The sequence below is a fragment of the Melopsittacus undulatus genome, chromosome 12 (assembly GCF_012275295.1).
Source record: "Melopsittacus undulatus isolate bMelUnd1 chromosome 12, bMelUnd1.mat.Z, whole genome shotgun sequence".
In the NCBI taxonomy this organism is placed as follows: Eukaryota; Metazoa; Chordata; class Aves; order Psittaciformes; family Psittaculidae; genus Melopsittacus; species Melopsittacus undulatus.
In genome coordinates, this window is record NC_047538.1 from 9435301 (window position 1) to 9454253 (window position 18953).

The window sequence follows — 18953 nt, forward strand, 5'->3', positions numbered from 1 at the left end:
GGATTAAGTTTTCCTAACATATGAGCCTAAAATTCAGCCCCACGGATGGGGATCCCGACGGAAGCTCCAGTACAGACCCGAGGGGCTGTAAAGCTGTCACCAGGTAGGAAAATGACAGCTTTATGAAGATGTGAATACTCGCTGTGAGGCTGCAGCAGAATAAACACTGGCACAAAGAAGCACCGGGGCCTAACGCTGCGTGCTGCTGCTGAACAGCTCCTGCTCCCTGGGTTCAGAAGGTTCAATGTGCTTGAAGTCATTAACCAAGACTTCAGCTGTCATCTGGTTACACCCAAACCCCCACTGAAGCACAAGCAGATGTGGCCACTGCAGGGAACTCAATGAACAGCAGGACTAGGGGAAACTGGCTTAAAATGGTGGTTGTTAAACAGCAGGATAAAACTTGGGCAGCATTTGAAGGTGAAAGTCTGAGGAATGGGGTGATCTTAAATCAGAATCACAGAATGGTTTGGGTAGGACAGGACCTTAAGGTCATCAAGTTCCATCCCCCCTGCCATGGGCACAGACACCTCACACTAAACCATGGCACCCAAGGCTTTGTCCAACCTGGCCTTGAACACTGCCAGGGATGGAGCATTCACAACCTCCCTGGACAACCTATTCCAGTACCTCAGCACCCTCACAGTAAAGAATTTCTTCCTTAGATCCAATCTAAACTTCCTCTGTTTCAGTTTTAACCCATTACCCCTTGTCCTATCACTACAGTCCCTAATGAAGAGTCCCTCTCCAGCATCCCTGTAGGCACCCTTCAGATACTGATCCCCACATGCAACAACCTGAGCTGGTGCCGGTGCTCTGAGTACCAAAGGAAGGATGCGGTTGTTACTACTCTGCCTGGAGCGACTGCTCCTCACTGTGCCCATGGGGCGCAGGGGCAGCAGCACAGACAGGTGCTGGGGGGCAAGGTGATGCTTCTGTCTCTGCACCCTGGCACTGGTAGAGCCCCTCTGTAACAGAGCACCCGAGCAGGACTGCTCAGTATCACCTGGCCCTGCTCTGAGCCCAGGCACCTCTCACTTTCCTCATGCTCCAGACCAGCCTCAGGCACTGCTTTTACTCTTTAAGCACAGCAGGGATCTCCATGGAGCACAGGAGCCTGCCATGGAAGTGGCTGAGGGCAGCCCTAAGGGCTGGGTCAAAGAGGAGCGGATCCTGCTCCCCAGCAGACATGGAAGCACCGGCCTCCCCTTGGCACTGCTGAGCAGCTCCTTCAGGGACAGCCCAGCACCTTCCAGCTCACCCTGGACCCAGCTTCCTCAAGGGCTCACACTGGGTAACCAGGGACCTGTCAGGGGATGGTAACAGACTGAGCACGGAACATCTGCACCCCCCGGCCAAGGGAGCTCGGAATCAGCTTTCCTGCATGGGGCTTTTGTCCTTTGCAGCCTCCTGAGGGCTCAAACCACCTCCGAATGCAGGCTCCATCCCACACCAAAGCCCCTCCGGGGTAGAGGAGTGGTTCCTGACACCCCCTTCCCCACGCAAGAGCTGTTGGTTTCTACCCTACACACCACGGTTCCTCACCCCTGCAGTGAAGCTGGTTCTGCTAACGGCTGTGTGTGCATGACCACTGCTGGGCTCCTCAGTCACTAACACTGCCCCATCCTCAAGGCCAGGTTGGACACAGGGGCTTGGAGCAGCTGCTCCAGTGGCAGGGGTTGGAGCTGGAGGAGCTTTAAGGTCCCTTCCAATACAAACCAGGCTGGATTGTATGTGTGAGACTCTGGCCATCTACCTCCATGCGAGGAGACTGAAGGACAGCAGGGACACCGCACACTGAGCTGACAGCACCGCTCTCCTCTGAGGCTCTGCTGCTGTTTGAGAGCTCTGCCAGAAGGGAGGGAGGCTCATTAGGAAGAGCTGATCCCCAGGGCACAAGGTCCCCCAGCTCAGGTGGAGCCCATGGGCACACCACCAGCAGCACCATGCCCGGGGCCGGAGAGGACACAACAGCTCCACCAGTGAGGCTGGAAAAGCACTTGGGGTAACTCAGGTGTGAAAGGAGCTACAGAAAAATCAAACCCTGTGGTTCCTTTGCATGTTCTTAACAGTGCAAAACATCAGACCTGCTTTTTGTCCCTGCAGGGGTAAAGGGGAGCTCAGCTGCGCCCACAGCTCTGCCCAGAACCTGCAGGTTTAATGGGTTAAATGAACATTGTGAGATTTTGTGCCCGATGTGTGCCCGATGTGTGCTCAGAGCAGGCCTGGCCCAAAGTCACTCGCAGCTGCTGGGGATGCTGCTCAGGCCCCTGAGAACTGGGAGCAAATCCTCTCTCAGTGAGACAAGAAGGAAGCTGTGGGAGGAGCCGGGGCAATGGAGCACGAGACTCTGCAGGACAAGGAGCAGTTTTCCACCTTCTGGGAAGAGATCAGAAGTTATTACACCTGAGTCTGGTTTGTTCCCCACCAGCTGCAGCTCCACCAAAAGGGTTGCAAAAGGCAAAAGGAATTGCAAGGGGAAGGGAGACCTGGAGCTCCCTGCTCCAAAGCTCACTGAGAGCAGGAGAGCTCCCTGCTGATCCCAACTGCTCCCACATTCCGGTCAATGGCTTCAGATCAGTGCTTTGGAACGCGATGGTTGCCTAAGGGGAAAAGGGAAAAGGAGATGCTGAGGAAGACAAGGCCCTGGGGCAATTCCCACCTTGGTTGTGCTGAGGGCACCCGGGGTTGGTGCTTTTCCCTTCCCTGGGACGCCCGCACCAAGACATCCAGTGGGAAAGGGAGCACCGGGAAAGCTGCAGCCTTGGTGGCTCTGCTGAGCCTCAGCCCCAGCTGCTGGGAAGGGCAGGGAAGAACGGTAAGAAAGGAGGAAGGGGTCAGCAACTGCTGCCATGCAAAAGGCTAAACTTTATTCACTTTTATTTATATATTTAACAATTCTAAAGTATTTACTTCTGGCTTTGACAAAAAATGAAAAATAGAGGAGCACTTTCCTGGCGGGAGGAGCGGGGGCTCTGTACAGCTCCGGGGCCTCCTTTACATACAAAGAAAAATAATAGTAATAAAAAAAGTGCTTCATCCATCAAAAAAGGACTAAAGAGCTGCAAGCATTTATTCACACTGTACATCACTGACCCACACCCGTATCGGAACCTCTTGGCACCTGGCATTAGAACTGCACAATCTGGTTTCACCCCAAAGCCTCCCCACGGCTCCCAGAGGCAGACCTCAAAGCATCCCCCTGGGAAGGAGCCGGGATGGAGCTGGCATCGCCCTCTCCCTGCTCTGGCTGCTCTCGCTCCATTCGGAGCCACTGCCTGGCCCTGTGCTGGGTCAGGAACAAACACTTCCAGATCCATGTGCCTGGAGAACCCGTCTTTATCCGTACTCTGCGCTCCTGATGGGCTGAGCGATGTTTCAGACCCACGCAAGGGGAGAGCCCAAGGCGATTCCCCTCCGGAGCCCCTTCCCACATGGATGCAGGCTGCAGGGCTGCACCAGCCCCTGCACATTCCTGCTTGTCCTGTGCATCTCCAGCTTGCACCCCAACGATGCTCCCGGAGAGGGCAAGCTCAAAGTTAACACTAGAACACCCTGACATTCCCCATCAGACCTAATGGATACTCTGAGATGGTTTTCTCTGTGTGATATTTGCTGTGGATTATGGGATTCCGACATTCCAAGCACTCCCGTCCCAAGGCTTCTGAGATTTTGAGCTTATGTATCTAGCACTCCCAGATACTCCAGCAGGATTCTTGGGAGTATCACGAGAAGCTGGAACTGTGTCCAGGCAATACACTGCAAAGCTGGATCTACGCTTCTTCCTTGCCAGATTGCACTACGCAGGCTCTATCCAAAGGGAATGGGAGGAGTTCCCCACACTCATTTAGAAAGGGATATTCAGGAGATTCACACTTCAGTGAGGTGACTTGAAAAGTGACTTGGATTGGGGCAGAAGGAAGGAGGGGAATCCAGGATGCATTTCCAGGCTTTGTAAACCCTCAGGCAGGTTTCTCCTATCCAGAGTCTATTGGATACAGATTGCAAAGGAGGAGATGAGCACGAGGGCGCTGCCGTGGGGCGAGCCCAGCACCACACCGCTGCTCTGCTCTTCTGGGGACAGCCTCGGCCCTGGCTCTGGACCAGAGCACAGTGGTGCCTGTGTGAGCCACGGCCAGAGCCCTGCCCCGAGGCAGCTCCGCACCCGGTAACCCCCCCACAGCAAGGGACAGGGGGACTCAGAGGTCTCCTACTCCCCGCTTGGGTTTCAGTAATGGATTGCATTGGCAGAACTTCAGAGGCACCAGAGGAAAGCCCATCACAGCCACTCCAATCCCTTCTCCCAACAAGCATGTGCTGCCCTTTGCCAGCGCTATCCCGCTCCGAGCCGCTGGCAACAAAGCACCCCGGTGTGTGTGCAAGCAGAGCTCTGCAACTGGTTGAGGGTAACTAAGCCCACTCTAAGAACAGAGAGGGAGAGTGCTCTCTTGGGAAAGAGATTCCCATTTCTTCTAGCAGCAACAGGTTCCCAAACAGCAGTTTCTTGTTTGGAAGTAACAGGAGTGATTGAAAGCGCTTAGCACTGACGCTACAGGAATTCACGCTCCGCACACTGGCTGGATTCATTCCCCTCTTCTCCTTCCCCCCCCACCCCCTGAATTGTCTGTCTGCAACAGTTCTGCAGTGGAACAGTTAAATACAAAGGGGAAAGCTGGTTCTGAGCCAGCTCCCATCCCACTGCCACAACCTTCCAGCAAACAAACATATATATATTATTATATATACACACACACGCACGCGCGTAGACACATACACACGACTAGGACAGAAAAGAAAAGGGGAAGAGCTGGAAAAGGAGAATCCCACAATCCAGCGGCACATCCTTGAGGTCTGTTCTGCTGAGCAGTGTCCCAGGCCCCAACCTCCCATGTGCACACTTGGCTCCTTCGTCATCCCAGCCGCAGCCCACCGGGAATCCTCCTGCCTGGCTGTCGGGGGGAATGGGCACGGCTGCTCCGCGCTGCTTCAAGGCTGGAACTTTAGTTTGAGGTGGCAGTGATGGGTTTATCCAGTTCGAGGTCAAGGCTGGAGCTGCTGGGGTGCAAGCTGCTGTAGCAGGATTTGCAGACTCTGCTGGGTTCGAAGAGCTGCTGACTGGGAACGGGCACCTTCTGGTTACAGCAACTGGAGCAGAACACATTTCCACAATTCCTTGCATCAAGAAGGGAGGAGAAATTGAAAAGAGAAGATTAGGAGCAGTTTTGACAACGTTCCCCGAGCTGTAAGTTCTGCTGTTCATGGGGCTGTGATGTGGTCAGCTCAGAGGCTGCAGCGGCTCCTTCCCAAGCACAGGATGAGTGTGAAGCCACCACAGCAGCAGCTGCTCCCTGCGCTCCTCACTGCTGCAGCTGGAGTGGAGCTCTAGGGAAGGACACCGGGAGGGAGCACAGTGCTCATGGAGCATCTCTAGAGCCACAGCTCTCCTGTGCACCACTGAGAGCAAACTCAGCTGAAAAAAGGGGAGACTGAGATGAGCTCTTAGGCAGAAGCTGTTCCCTGTGAGGGTGCTGAGGCGCTGGCACAGGGTGCCCAGAGAAGCTGTGGCTGCCCCATCCCTGGCAGTGTTCAAGGCCAGGTTGGACACAGGGGCTTGGAGCAGCTGCTCCAGTGGAAGGGGTCCCTGCCCGTGGCAGGGGTTGGAAATGGGGGAGCTTTAAGGTCCTTTCCAACCCAAAAGCTGGGACTCTGTGCTTCTATGAAACTGGAGGGAACCCACTCCTTCCTGAAACAGGGGTGAGTTCTCTCCAAGGCCTGCAGAGGAGCTTGGACACGATGATGCTCATCACTGCACTGCACCCCAGGGGCACATGGCTAAAGCAGAGCAATCAAGGGACTCCCCCTGTAAGGATATGTGGAGTGTGGTACCCTGGGCCTGCTCACATCCCTCACCCAGCCTTGTGTTAGAGACAGAATGTCCTGGGCGGAGGGGGAGCCTTGGCTCCTTTCCTCTTCTAAAAGCTGCTGAGTACCAGCACGGGGACATTTCCTTCTGTTTCCCTCAAGCACACTGGTGGGAGTTGAAGCATGGGGCAGATGAAATAAAGCCAGCCCCAGTTTGGGCTGATGCAATCCTTCAATGCCCCAGCAGCTCGGTCCCTACTGCAGCATTCCCAGCACTCCGCACACAAGGTAAACTGAGTCCCAAGGATCATGCAAAGGCAGAGCTGGGCAGGCAGGTTTGTCATGCTCAGCAGCACAGCAGGGTGCTCATACACATTCCTGTCAGGTGTGAGCCGGAGCATGCAGCTCACAGGAGGCAGGGATGGTACCAAAACTTCAAGTTAGTTACCTGCTCCTCCTGTAGCCCCCTCAAACCTGCTGCTGCTCACACTAACCTGAGGGTCCTGTGCTCTGCACTCAGCAGCTCCACAGGGAGTTCAGAAGAGCACTGAGGGACCCGACCTGTGCAGGTTCACCTCCGTGCCTGACACCCCATCCTTTCACTCTTTGCCACCAGGGTTCTGTGCCATTATTATTATGTGCTAGGAAAGATCTGACTGACAGAGAATTCTGCCTACAGCCAGCAGCTTTGATTAATGCTTCACTGCCAAAGAGACAAGATTTCCAGATGCTGGTCACTGATGGGGAAAGAGGCAGCAGAGAAATCCCATTTGTCACTTCAGTGGGCTAATTTTCTCAGCTCCACACAGTGGCTCCTGGTCTCAAAGCTGTAACCCTCACACTGGGAGGCTGACAACAGCCCCAGCCTTCCTGCAGTGGTGCTGAAGTCTTCTCCAGGACCCTGTTAGAAACCTCTACCAGAAACCCCAGCAGAGTGAGAACAGGCTCACGGTGAGGTGTTACACGGCAAAGCTGTTCAACAGCCCCTATCTCCGCTGCTCAAAGGTGATCCAGCAGAAGCTCCCTGCTGATGGATGAGGTCAAAAAGACACCCGAGGGATTAAAACAAGTACATGTTTGTTGCAGCTCACCAGCTTCCTAGCATACGCTTGGAGTTTGTTGTTGTTTCACCCCTCTGTGACAGATAAGGGTAGCTGTTCTCCCCCAAGATTCAGAACACCCTGAACAACTCCTGCTTTCTATCCTGGTGGTCCCTCTGCTTTGCTCAAGACATTACAAAGAGATGTTAAAAACCCATGCTGGAAAAGCCACCTTACTCATCTGAGGAAGAGTGACCTGGAATCATGCTGCCCACACATCCTCTTCCTACTGAGCCACAGACTGGCACAGGGTGCCCAGAGAAGCTGTGGCTGCCCCATCCCTGGCAGTGTTCAAGGCCAGGTTGGACACAGGGGCTTGGAGCAGCTGCTCCAGTGGAAGGGGTCCCTGCCCGTGGCAGGGGTTGGAACTGGATGATCTTAAGGATCTTTCCAACCCAAACTATTCTATGATTCTATACTAACCCTCTACCAACTCTGCATTCCCTGTTACCATCACAGTATTTTCAGTCCTTCTAAAAGAAGTAGCAGGCTTTTTGTCAACATGCTGCAGTGTTATTAATATTGTTGAACACCTCATGGACCTCTCCCAAAAATAAGGCAGAAAAGGGAAAGAATCAAAACTAAGTGTGTAATGGCTACACTTGAAAGACAGGCTCTTCTCAGTTAGAAGTGAAGCATTCCTTGTTACTCAAACACACAATTTACTGATGGTGTTAGTGTGAGATCCACACCCCCATTTAAGCTACCAAAAGCCAAGTCCTAGGTGCCTTCTGTGAAGAGACAGGCCTGGTTATGTGGATCTAAACAGCCACCAGATTGTGCTGCCTCCCCCCCCCAACCCCAACTTATTTCTAGTGATTTCTAGGCAAGTGAAAAACAAAAGAGTTGGAAAGACTGGGTTAGTTCAGAGATGTTACCAAGAAAAGGCAGACAGAACAGAGAGAGGCTGTTGTAAATGCTCACCAGATCTGATCAACACCTTCAATGTCCCTGCAAGGAGGGGAGAAAGAGCTCAGAAGGGAACGAGGGAAAGCAACAAACGAGGGCAATGAAGGAAGTGGGATGTTTTCATCCTGCTTAAGGATTTCACTGTGTGGGTTTCAACTCATTTTCACCCTCGGGTCAGCTGTGGAGCAGACTGCCACTGAGCACTGGGGGTTTGAACACGTGTACTATGGGAACACTTGGTATTCTTCCTGGTTGCCATTCCTTACTGGTTTCTGCTGTAAATGACTAGAGCTCACATGGACAGCCTGGTCACCATCTGAAAGCTGAAGAAACCAAGTCACAAAAGGGCAGTTTGCAATCAAACTGGAAACCCAGTTTTAACTCCTTGTGGTGTTCCTTGTGGTGTTGGGGTATCCTGTGTGTGTCCATGCTGCAGGAGCTCTCCAGAACCCAGGCCTAGATGCCCAGTGTGATGGGCTAGGGAGACAGCTCTGATGGGCACACTTCGCACCCCACAGTGTTAGGAGAAGACCACAGGAAAGCACCACCTGAACTCTCATACACCCCTTTGGATGTGTACAACTGCATGCTTGGCAATTCTATTTCTCATCTGAAGCCTCAAGACATACAAATTTGCTCAAACACTGTGGACACTCAAAAAATTATCAAAGCCCTTCAACAACTTTTCATTCTCCCCTGGCTTTATCTTTACAAGACTAAATGGAGCAATACATAAAATAGACACAACCGAAGAAAGATGGGTTTAACTCTCTGTGCTTCAAAAAGCAATGAAGCGTCAAAATGGGATAACTGCCATTTATTTCCATGATGGGTGTTGTGTTAGCTTTCTCCTGTCCAGAAATCAGGAGGAGGAATTGTATGAAACAGAAACCTGAGATTCCCTGTCTTTAACTGGAGTATGAGCTCATCAAGCAACCTCTGCCACTTGTCTTTCCCTGAGCCCCTGCTGCACTATCAGTCGTAGCCTATGCTGGCAATATGTGTGGCAAAGAATAATCCAGAAAGCTTAGCTCACAAAGGTGTTCTTTCCAGATTCTCTACATAAGCCATTTAATGAAAAGGGGAGAATGGTTAGAGAAGGAAAGGAGCAGGTTTGCAGCAGCAATGGGAAGATGCTGCTATTTATCTGTTTGCAGTACTGAATTCCTGACTGCCAAGATGACACACCAGTATTCTTTATCATTTACACTTCTTAAATGGCTAAAGAGGCACCAGCCTCCAGGTCCAGCCTGAGGACAAAAGGCAGGCTCTGTTTAGGTTAGGGTGGAGCAAATACCTGGCTTTTTAAATATATATATCTCATAGAACTGGAATACAGAGGAGAGACTGCTTAGTTCCTCCAGCACGCTTGGCTCTTCTGGAGCGTGCACAGCCCTCTTCTAAACCCCATAGTGTGACATCCAGCCCTGAGAACAGAGCTATGTGGTTTAAAAGGAGAGGGAAACCCAAGCCGTGGCCTCCCTCCCATCCTCTGTGAAGGCACAGGTTACCTGCAGTGGTGCTTCCTGCTGGCAAGCCAGAAGGTGCTGTCACAGCCATAGCAGTGCGCAGCAAGGTGGTCTGGGAGCCATCGCGTCACCTGCAAGGAACCCAAGCCAAACATATCAAGGAGAGGGCAATTAGAAACAAACCCATCTCATCTGTGCTCCCGAATTCAAAGCAAAGCACCACAAGGGAGGTGCTTGTTCTATTTTGAGAGCACAAATCCATTGTTTGCAACAACTGGAGACAGACGACAGGAACCTTGAGAACAGAACGCTAGATTTCCCTCAAACAGAAAGGATGCCATGAAGTCCAATTCCCTGGGGTTTTCCTGGGCTTTAGATGTATCCAGCCAAGAATATTCCATCAAGCATGTGTCCACCTAAGGCTGCTTGAGCTAACCATCCCTTCCACAGCCTCTCAGAGTTCCATGCAGAAGGCAGAGGGCTCATAGGCACAGGTACCAGTGGCTGAAGCACGAGACAGCAGTGAAGCGCAAGGAAGAGAGCTCACAAGAAGTGGCACATGACCAAAGGCTGAAGGAGAGTTTGAGTTATGAATATCCCCATCCTACGGGAAGAATGAGTGATTTACAGGGATTTAGTCTGTACCTCTGTGTCCTGTTTATCCACCTGCTCCCAGCTGGCTTCAGAGAAAATCTCTGTGCTGCAGCGAGACAAGCAGTTCTGATCCAGATTGCTTTCCGAGTCGGGTATAGAAGTCTGTTGGCAAACAAACACAGCTGAACAGAACCATCCCCTATCCCTAATCCCATACAAATAAAACTGGACATGGGGAGGAGTGGAAAGGGTACCTCCTGCTGAGAAAGAGCAGGCTACGGTTGCACTGCAAGGGTGAGTGCCATAACTGGACCCCTACCTATGGCGAATTGCAAAAAACCCAAACCACCAAGCAAAAAGTCCCCCAAGAGGTCAGTTTTGGACCCTCTGATGACAGGGTGATGTAAGGCAGAATGGATCTGGGATCTTTTCTTCTGCTGGGTTAGCAGCTATTCTGGTTCATCACCCAAAGTGTGGCTGCCTGTGGCTCCAATGTTTCCTTTCCAAGGCTGTTTCACTTTCAAAGCTAACACCAGTAATACATAGATCATTTTGTCAGCAAAACTGAAAAATACAAGCCAAATCCCACATAGGAAACTCTGAATTTGAGCCATATATATTCCATATACAGTTTTAGGGAAATAATACTTCCTTAATACAGTTTATCCAGGTAGAGTTCTTTTGAACTGACCTAAAACTCAGATTCTCAAACTGGTGTATTTTCTCAAGCACAGCACGCTTCCCCCTCCAGCCCCACGCTGTACTTTGTGATGGCCTTTCAGAAAATGGAAGATTTAGCATTAAACCAAAGCACCAAATTTCTCCAAGGAATCCAAGCTTTCACCAGTGACAGAAGCCACACGCAGCTGGAATGACACCGAGCTGAAATGGACGCCCAGAAGTGCTGTCATCTCCCAGTGTGAACAGCCAAGAGGCACTGAGTAGTCTCACAACAGATGTACCTGGGTCTATAAAGCCTCTCTGCCCCTTCCAGACAACAGGAAACTAAACAGAAGCTGCAAACCTCCTGGAGGTTTATTTTCTTTTCAATTTTGCAGGCATATAAACCACATTATCATGTGCATGAGGGAAGAAGGAAATTTTTGATGGGTATTACGTCAACCTCAGGAATTCCAGGCCAATGCATCCAAACCCCAAACCTTTTGACTTTCATTAGTCAAAAGAGGAGAAATGAGGTAAAAAACAGGTAGGGGAGAAGCAACTTAAAAATCCACCCAAGCCACTTGGAGATGCAGAGAACACTTGTCAGCTCTTGAGATCCTGAACTTGGACTAATACTCATTTCATCTCTCATTTTAAGGTTTCTTTTGCAACCGCAACTGCAGAGATGATTTCATCGCTATGGAAATCTGTGATTTAGCCCTGGATTTGAATCATGCCTCCAACTTCAATCTCTGTTTTATGACTTTAAACACTTCCCAGTAAGAACACAAAGAGTTTAGAAGCTCTTTTAAAATCATTACAGAAGCCCTGACATAAGGCTGTTGAAAAAGCTCTTAATTTATTGCAGTCAATGAGCCTTGAACTTCACTGTTCTGAGCCAACAGTGCAGCTACTGCTGCATCTTTCCTACCCTGAGCATGCAAAGCACCCAGAGCTCAGTCCTACACCACTGCTCCTATAAATCCCACATTCACATTCTTAGAAAAACATCTTTGCCCACATATTTAAACCACAGTTTTCATATGTTTGTGGGGTTTTTAAGGCACATGAAATTGGCCATGTATGTGTGAGTGAAACACCCATCCTGAAATAAGCCTTTGGTGCATTTATGGTCAAACTAAAATACAGTGAAACTATTAGTCATCCTTAACTGCCATTTGCCATGTACTCTGCTCTCCTCAGAATGATCTGAAGTGGTTTATAAAGTTTGCATGGCCAAATTATCACCACCTGTCCAGCAACCCAAGAGCTGACAAGCTGGTGAGGTCCAGAACATGCCTAGCTAGCCCACTGTTGCCAGCAGTGGCCCAACTACCATTTCACTTACCACTTCGTCTCCATAATCACCATTGAGACGTAAGGAGCTATTCAGGTACTGGCTCTCCAACCGGCTTTTCAACTCTTGCACTTGCTTTTTCAAGGTCTCCACTTCTTGCTGGTGGCCAGTTTCTATCTGGCGCAGGCGCTGCTGGATGACATCAGTGTGGACAGGCATCCCATCGTCATCCAGGTGACTTCTGGCAGGTTGGTCTGGGCTGCTGGCTGCCTGCTGCTTACCGAGGTGACCAAACATCCATTTCTGGTGCAGGTTCCTCAAGTGGAACTGTGCAGAACTGCAGCTGGCTGTGGAGACCTGTCGGCTCAGGGAGGCTTTGATGCGCCCGTCCTCTCCATTCATACAGTGTCCGTTTGTGGTGTGGTATTTCGGGGGCATCCCAAACCCCGTGGGTTTCTCTGTCATCTTGTTCTCAGTCTCCAGCTCCCCGTTATACACAATCTCATCTTTACGCTCAGCTAAAGGCAAGGCACAAGGGGAAGGCATCGGGATGTGAGTGTTGCTGCTACCAGAAGTCCTATGTACTTTTGTTCCCAGTTTCTGCAGTTCTAGCATGTTCTCCCCCTCTGGCCTGTTTTCAAGAGTTCGAGATAGCTCCTCAGCACTGCTGTTGCCCAGGGGAGGTATGTGGCAATGACCCCTCAGAAAGAGCTCCTGCTTTGCTTCATTCTCTGTTAAGGTTTCTGTAGAACTTTCAATGTTGGATGTCCTTGCCTCATGTGGGATTGTCAGAGGTAACGGAAGGCTGGCCTGCTCTGCACTGTACAGGCTCTCTGCTTCTCCTTCAAGTTTGCTAACACCTTCCTCCTCCATATTCTTTTGAGTGTCTTTACTTACAAAGCCCTCCAAAGTTCCAGCCTGTAGTCCTTTCACCTGAGATACCTTCTGGGTAGTGTTACTGAGATCAGGATGCTCATCCTGTTGTCCTTTGAGCTCAGAAGCACCTTGTGAAGCTGGATGTGGATTGAGAGTTGGATTGTTCATTACAATACCTTTATCCATCTCAGCCTTTCCACAAACGTCACCAACATACCCCTGTACATTTTCAGTTCTCTTCTCCTTATCCAGGGCAATTTCATCCCCTTTACCTACTGTCTCCTGGCTCCCCCTCAAGTGCTCCTCCAGACCAACATCATCTTTAGTGGCTTCTTGCAAGATGTTCTCCATCTGTCCTTCTGCCACACCAGCTGCCACAGAGAGCTCTGCTCCCACTGGAGCCCTGCCCTGTTTACTGTGGCTGTCCCCATCGAATGGGTCATCCCCTGGGTTACTGAGGCTGCTCAGCTCCAGGGACCGGCGATGCTCTTGCCACTTCTCATTGAGGCTTGGGTCGCTACTGCGTCGATTGCTTGGAGGCACGCTGCTGTCACAGGCTGTGGTCAGATTGTCAAAGGATCTTGTCTTTGGTAACCTGGGAAAGTACAAATAATCACAATCCAAGTCAGTGTTTTCAATGCTTAGCTACTGCAGTTTAATACCACCTACCCCACCCACCCCCAATTAGGACAGTAACAAGCTGCTAATGGCCTTCTGTGAAGTATGCAGTAGGAGCACATTTTGACCATCTGTAGTGCAGGGCTGTTTCAGTACTTTCTTTGTTTGCCATCAGGAAAAGATGTTCCCTCAGACTTCAAACATTCCCAGAATAATCCCCTTCCCACAATGCACAGTTACAGTCTGGTCCCATCTCCTAAGCAACATGTGCTCAGAATCATTGTTCAAAACCCCAGAATTATAGTTATGCAACAGGAAAAGAACTCAAATTCAAGACCATCAAATGAAAAGCTTGTATCCCACAAGGATATAAGGAATTCTACACGGCTATGCAATACCCAGAGCTTAATTCTATTTGCTAATCTTCTCTGTGGTATGTTATCACCTCTGAAACATAACGGCTTTCATAACTCAAGCAACGACAGACTGCTTGTGGGTAGGTCCCACAAATAAGCCTGTGAAAAACAGCTCCCTCCCACCACAAGTATTCTCCTTTTTATATCCCACAATATTCTCTGTTGATCTTACTTTACAGGATGGGATTTCTGGGCTCTAGGCTCACCTGCCCAGAGGCTGATCTTCAGGGCTAGAGCCTGGAACAGGGTATGGGGCACAAGTGTCGTCAGTGGGTGTAGAGGGAGAAGAGCATGGCAGGTAAACAGCACTCCAGAGCATTAAGTTCCGCACATGGCACACTGGATACAGCACCTGAGAGGGGGGAACACACAAGGATCAGAAATGGCAAACTGCTCCTTGATCCCAGAACACAGGGAAGGATTCAAATCTGACAAAGGTGGCAGGTGCCCATTTGGGTTTGCAGCTGGGAGGCTTTGCCAGATCTCCAGGTAATTGTGAAGGCCAGCGAGCAGCTCTGGCATTTGTAACCAGCTCCATTTGGATATGTGATTATCTCTCACAGAGACAGAGGCTGAGGCAGAACAATGCTGGCTTTCAGCTTCTCCTGAATGAGTTACTGCAGTGTGCTCTGTGTGAATCTACACCTTCATGATGCCTCTGCACAAATCCAACTGCTGGAGAATTCAGAAGCCCATTGTTAGTGCAGAGACTGCCTTGTACTTTGTATTACACCCTGTCCCACAAAAGCTGAACTAAGAACCTCCTTCCACAGGCTCCAGTTCAAAGCTAACCCTGTCATCAGCAGAAGCACTGGTATGTTAAAAAGTAAGTACATGCAGAAATACTCCTGACTTGCTTGCTCTTAAAAGGGATTCTGTGCCTGTGGAATGTGCTTTCTGCTTCAGTGTAAAACCACCTCGGGTCACTCTATCAATTCCACTCTTTTCCCAGGCAACTTCCCTGTGGAAAGGCAGGCAATGGCAGAGAAAGCAAGGGCTGTGGGTGGCTTGGTTTGGTGGTTGCTGCTAGTGAACAACTATGGGTTTACAGACGTGTGGCTACATGAGAGAGACTGAAAAGACATTTAAAGAGTGAAGTAAAACCATGAAAAGATGAATACAAGATAAAAACCTCCCACATACTGCAGGTTATCCTCACTGCCTCAGTACAGTGTAGGGCCTACTGAGAACAGCCAAGGCACTGAGACTGCGACTGTACTGCAGGACACAGCATGTGAGGGCAGCCAGGGACAGTATTACCTGTTCCCACAGCCTCTGCTGGTGTTTTCATGGAAAACTTGGATGCATCCACAGCTTTAAAAGTCCTCACAAGCTGTATTTATCTGCAGTGTCTCATGCTTTCAGCTACTTGAAGGAACAACCCAAAAGCCACATCCATCACATGCAAAACCACTGCACAGGCCTTACAGTTAGGTTTATGATACCTGATATTTTTATAAGCAAAATGGGTTTAAATGCCTCTGCTGTCCTCATCATGATGATGTTTGATGACTCTGCCACATGCCCACCACACTGCATCCCTCCATACCTTACATGACCTTCCATCACATAAAGAGAACTGTGAGGCATTGCTACGGAAGGACCACACTGAGAACATCCAAGTGTTAAGAGAAACAAAGATATACTGAATAATCAGAGTTACTTTTCTTGTTCAGATTCAAGATGTATATAGACACAGTGTCTTAAAAAAATAACTTTAAGACACTCCTCCGGCATAGCTCAGTCCTCTAGAAAGCTCTGCTTGTCAAACAGTGAAATGTTTTCTGTTACAGAAAATGAGGCAAAATATTTAGTTACAAAAAATGCATTTCCAGCATAGAGAAATTTCTGTGGTTGCATTTGACATTCCTTAAACATCAGCAAACTTAATGCAAGACTTGAAACATCATAGTGGGTACTGTTTGAAGGAGAACACCTATACACTGTATTAATGATAAGAGTTGAGCCATTAGTATGTCCCATTCTATAAGCTTGGGTGGTTTTTTAAAGTCCCTACAGGGGCCAACACAAAATCTGGAGAGGGGCTTGGGACAAGGGCCTGTAGGGACAGGCCAAGGGGAATGGCTTGAACCTGCCAGAACAGGGGAGACTGAGATGAGCTCTTAGGCAGAAGCTGTTCCCTGTGAGGGTGCTGAGGCGCTGGCACAGGGTGCCCAGAGAAGCTGTGGCTGCCCCATCCCTGGCAGTGCTCAAGGCCAGGTTGGACACAGGGGCTTGGAGCAGCTGCTCCAGTGGAAGGGGTCCCTGCCCGTGGCAGGGGTTGGAGCTGGAGGAGCTTGGAGGTCCCTTCCAACCCAAACCATTCCATGATTCTATGATACCCACTTCTGAGAGCACTGCACCTGGGAGCCCCTAAAGGGATGCTCCCTGCAAGGTGGGGAATGGAGGATACATACAGAGTCTGACTGGGAGGAGTAGAGCAGGTTTTTGAAGGCTTTGTTTGCTGCCCGCAGCAAAGACCAGACAGAACAGGTCCGTTCCTGAGTGTGTTTCTCTCCTCTCTCTTTCGCATTGTTGCACAGGAATGTACCAAAGAGGCAAGAGTAGGTGTGCTGCACCAACTTCACCTGCACAGACCAACATAGACATTGTCACATGGTAGAAGATATCGGCTTCATGAAAGAGTCAACAGTCAGGCAAAAAAGCAACAAATCCTTCCTTTGCAGGGAACCCACCCTGTTCAGAAGGGCAGAGACACAAACACACACCTGCAGTTTTGCATAACTCCTTATAAATTCATTGCAAAAGAGTTCAAGCAGAGCAGAACCTTTTAAAATCATGACTAAAAAAATGCAAGAAGAAATACAGAATAGAAAGGCAGTATTTATTCATAATCAAGCCTATTCTGTGCTGATTCACTCTCCTAGTGCTGCAGGATAGGCAGAGGAGAGAACTGTGATCCCCCTGTTACAACACATTGCTGCAGCACAGAAATTCTGATCGTTATTCATTGTGTCTAACAAAATAACTCAACATGAACTTAACTTCAAGCATATAAATTACTTGCATGGGATTATTCAGATGTTTAAATGAAGACAAGTCTTTCAGTGCTGTCTTCAATTAGGGGTTTACTCTGAAAAGGCCAGAGTACCTGGGGTACTGCAGATTAGCAGTGTGCTGTGGAGCCAGTTACAACCCCTGTATCTCATTTCACAACTGAGCTGTACCCAGTTACATGGCTGAGCTGGCAAGTGGTAATGCAAGTCAGCCACAAGCACAAGAATGTGCTTTAAATCTCTTGGTGGATCAGACACTTCCTAGAAACTTCTACTCTTAGATTTCTAGCCTTACAGTCTGTGACCATCACTTCCCCAGAGATCTGCCTTCCAGCCTTCAGAACTCATTTTGAGCATCCCAAGCAAATCCCTAACAGGAGAGGTGTCCACTTCAAAAGCAAACGAACACAGCTCATATCCCACACATTTTCAGCAAAGAAACAGAAAAATAAATGAATGGAAAGGAAAGGGGCAGGTCAGTTTTAGAGGAGGAGCCTTCAAGTCAAAACAAGACCAAAGTAGGGGGAAGTTTATATTGCCAGTAACCATGACTTTTTGTTCATGCTGCATGGATGCATTACACTCGAGTTATTTCAGCTTATTTAGGTGAGACTATTACATTCATATCATCTATTTATTTCTTTAAAGTCTAAAAGAAGTCCTTAAGAGTCCTGCTTCTGTTTTAAGAGCAAACAGACCTCAGGTCCCGTGAAGTATACAAGTACTTTTGTCTATTGTATCTGGGCAGTTTTCCCGCTACCTTTATCAGGCTGCAGCATATCACAGCTAGATGGGAACATCAGAAACCTCTATGGCATGTCAGCAGTGGGTACTGGTTTAGCAGCAGTCTATAAAACAGCAATCTCTCAAGCCACAACTCACAAGGAATGCTTCGTTAAACTCGAAAGAGCAAGGGAACTGCCTCTGGAGCTGATGGACGCAGTCCAGCCACTGTAAAAACACTGGGCAGCGCTCATTCAGGTCATCCGAGTTCTCACCATGGCCACAGCGATCTGCAAACTTGTGGCCAAAATCCAGCCACTCCGTCTCCACAAGCACCTGGAAACCCTGCAGAAATGAAAGGACAGATGAAAAGGTCCTCATTCACTTTGGTTCCATTTGCTAAGATGGTTTGAGACTTGGGGGAATCCCTTTATGCCTACTGTTTCCCTTCAGCACTGGCTTCATTACTTAGCTTTACTGCTTCTTCACCTAATGCCTCTGGGTTCTGAAATGCTGAACAATGAAATTAGGACAGAGTTGAATTCCCAGGTCTATATGAACAGGAGAGGGGATAAGGCAGGTTAAAGTCCTCAGTGACTGCCAGGGAAGACCCTGAATGAGACGTCTCTTGGCCAGGCAGGGGTGAGGACAAACCTCACCTTGCTCAAAACCACCTGGATCATGGAAACCAGCATATGGACAGGAGAGGAAATTGTAAAGCTCTCCCTTGAAAACAGGGGCAGATCTGTCCAACATTAAAGAAACCCATTCCTCCATCCACACATGACACAGATGCTTGGATGATGCTTGCCCCACAGAGCAGTCACAAGGCTGGTTAAAGCCTTGCAGGACTTCTCATGGAAATGGAAAGGGCAAAGAACATTTCAGAACAGTGCCTGACAGAGCACCTGAGCATGACAGCTCATCTTAGTGGATATAAAACCCATCACATGTTAGGAAGGGTTTGATTTGTAGTGGGAAGAAAAATTGTAGAGCATACTTAAGTCAACAGCTGTAATTAGGGCAAAAATAACAGCTGAAAACCTTAAGATTTGACATTACTGAGGCCTCATTTTCCTAAACATTTCTGATCCTTGTACAGACAGCTACAGTTTATGGTTTCCTCTGATGCAGTGGTGACAGAAGGAAGGCAAGGGATGCGTACAGAACTCCACACTTTGGGCAGGGATGATGGCACTCTTAGGAGGGACCAGGAGGAGGCTCTGTGCCAAGGACAGAGCAGCATGTTTTGACCTGATGGATGCCAACTTCTAGAACCCATGTGAAAAAGCATCTAAGAAGTTTCCACAGTTTCATCCAAAAGGCATTGCCACAGTTTAAACTTCTGGTCCTCATGTGTCCAAGGCTTTAAGCAGCAGTTTATAGCCCAGTGTTCAGACACATGCTTC

At 49.3% G+C, this 18953-nt stretch overlaps 1 protein-coding gene across 4 annotated transcripts in view; it reads right to left on the reverse strand.

Annotated features, from left to right (window-relative positions):
• Positions 1 to 2848: 2848 nt before the first annotated feature.
• MTMR3 (myotubularin related protein 3) overlaps positions 2849 to 18953 on the reverse strand; it is a 75966-nt gene continuing 59861 nt past the window's right edge. For 3 of the 4 annotated variants that reach the window (XM_034068049.1, XM_034068050.1, XM_031042500.2), the window contains 7 exons: positions 17704 to 17889; positions 16222 to 16392; positions 14011 to 14156; positions 11946 to 13365; positions 9986 to 10096; positions 9383 to 9471; positions 2849 to 5172 (listed from right to left, as the gene is read on the reverse strand). In XM_034068049.1, the coding sequence (XP_033923940.1) occupies positions 5001 to 5172; positions 9383 to 9471; positions 9986 to 10096; positions 11946 to 13365; positions 14011 to 14156; positions 16222 to 16392; positions 17704 to 17889 (2295 nt within the window). In that variant the 3' untranslated portion in view covers positions 2849 to 5000. The remainder of the gene's footprint in view (positions 5173 to 9382; positions 9472 to 9985; positions 10097 to 11945; positions 13366 to 14010; positions 14157 to 16221; positions 16393 to 17703; positions 17890 to 18953) is intronic. The other variant, XM_034068051.1, reaches the window with a different exon arrangement.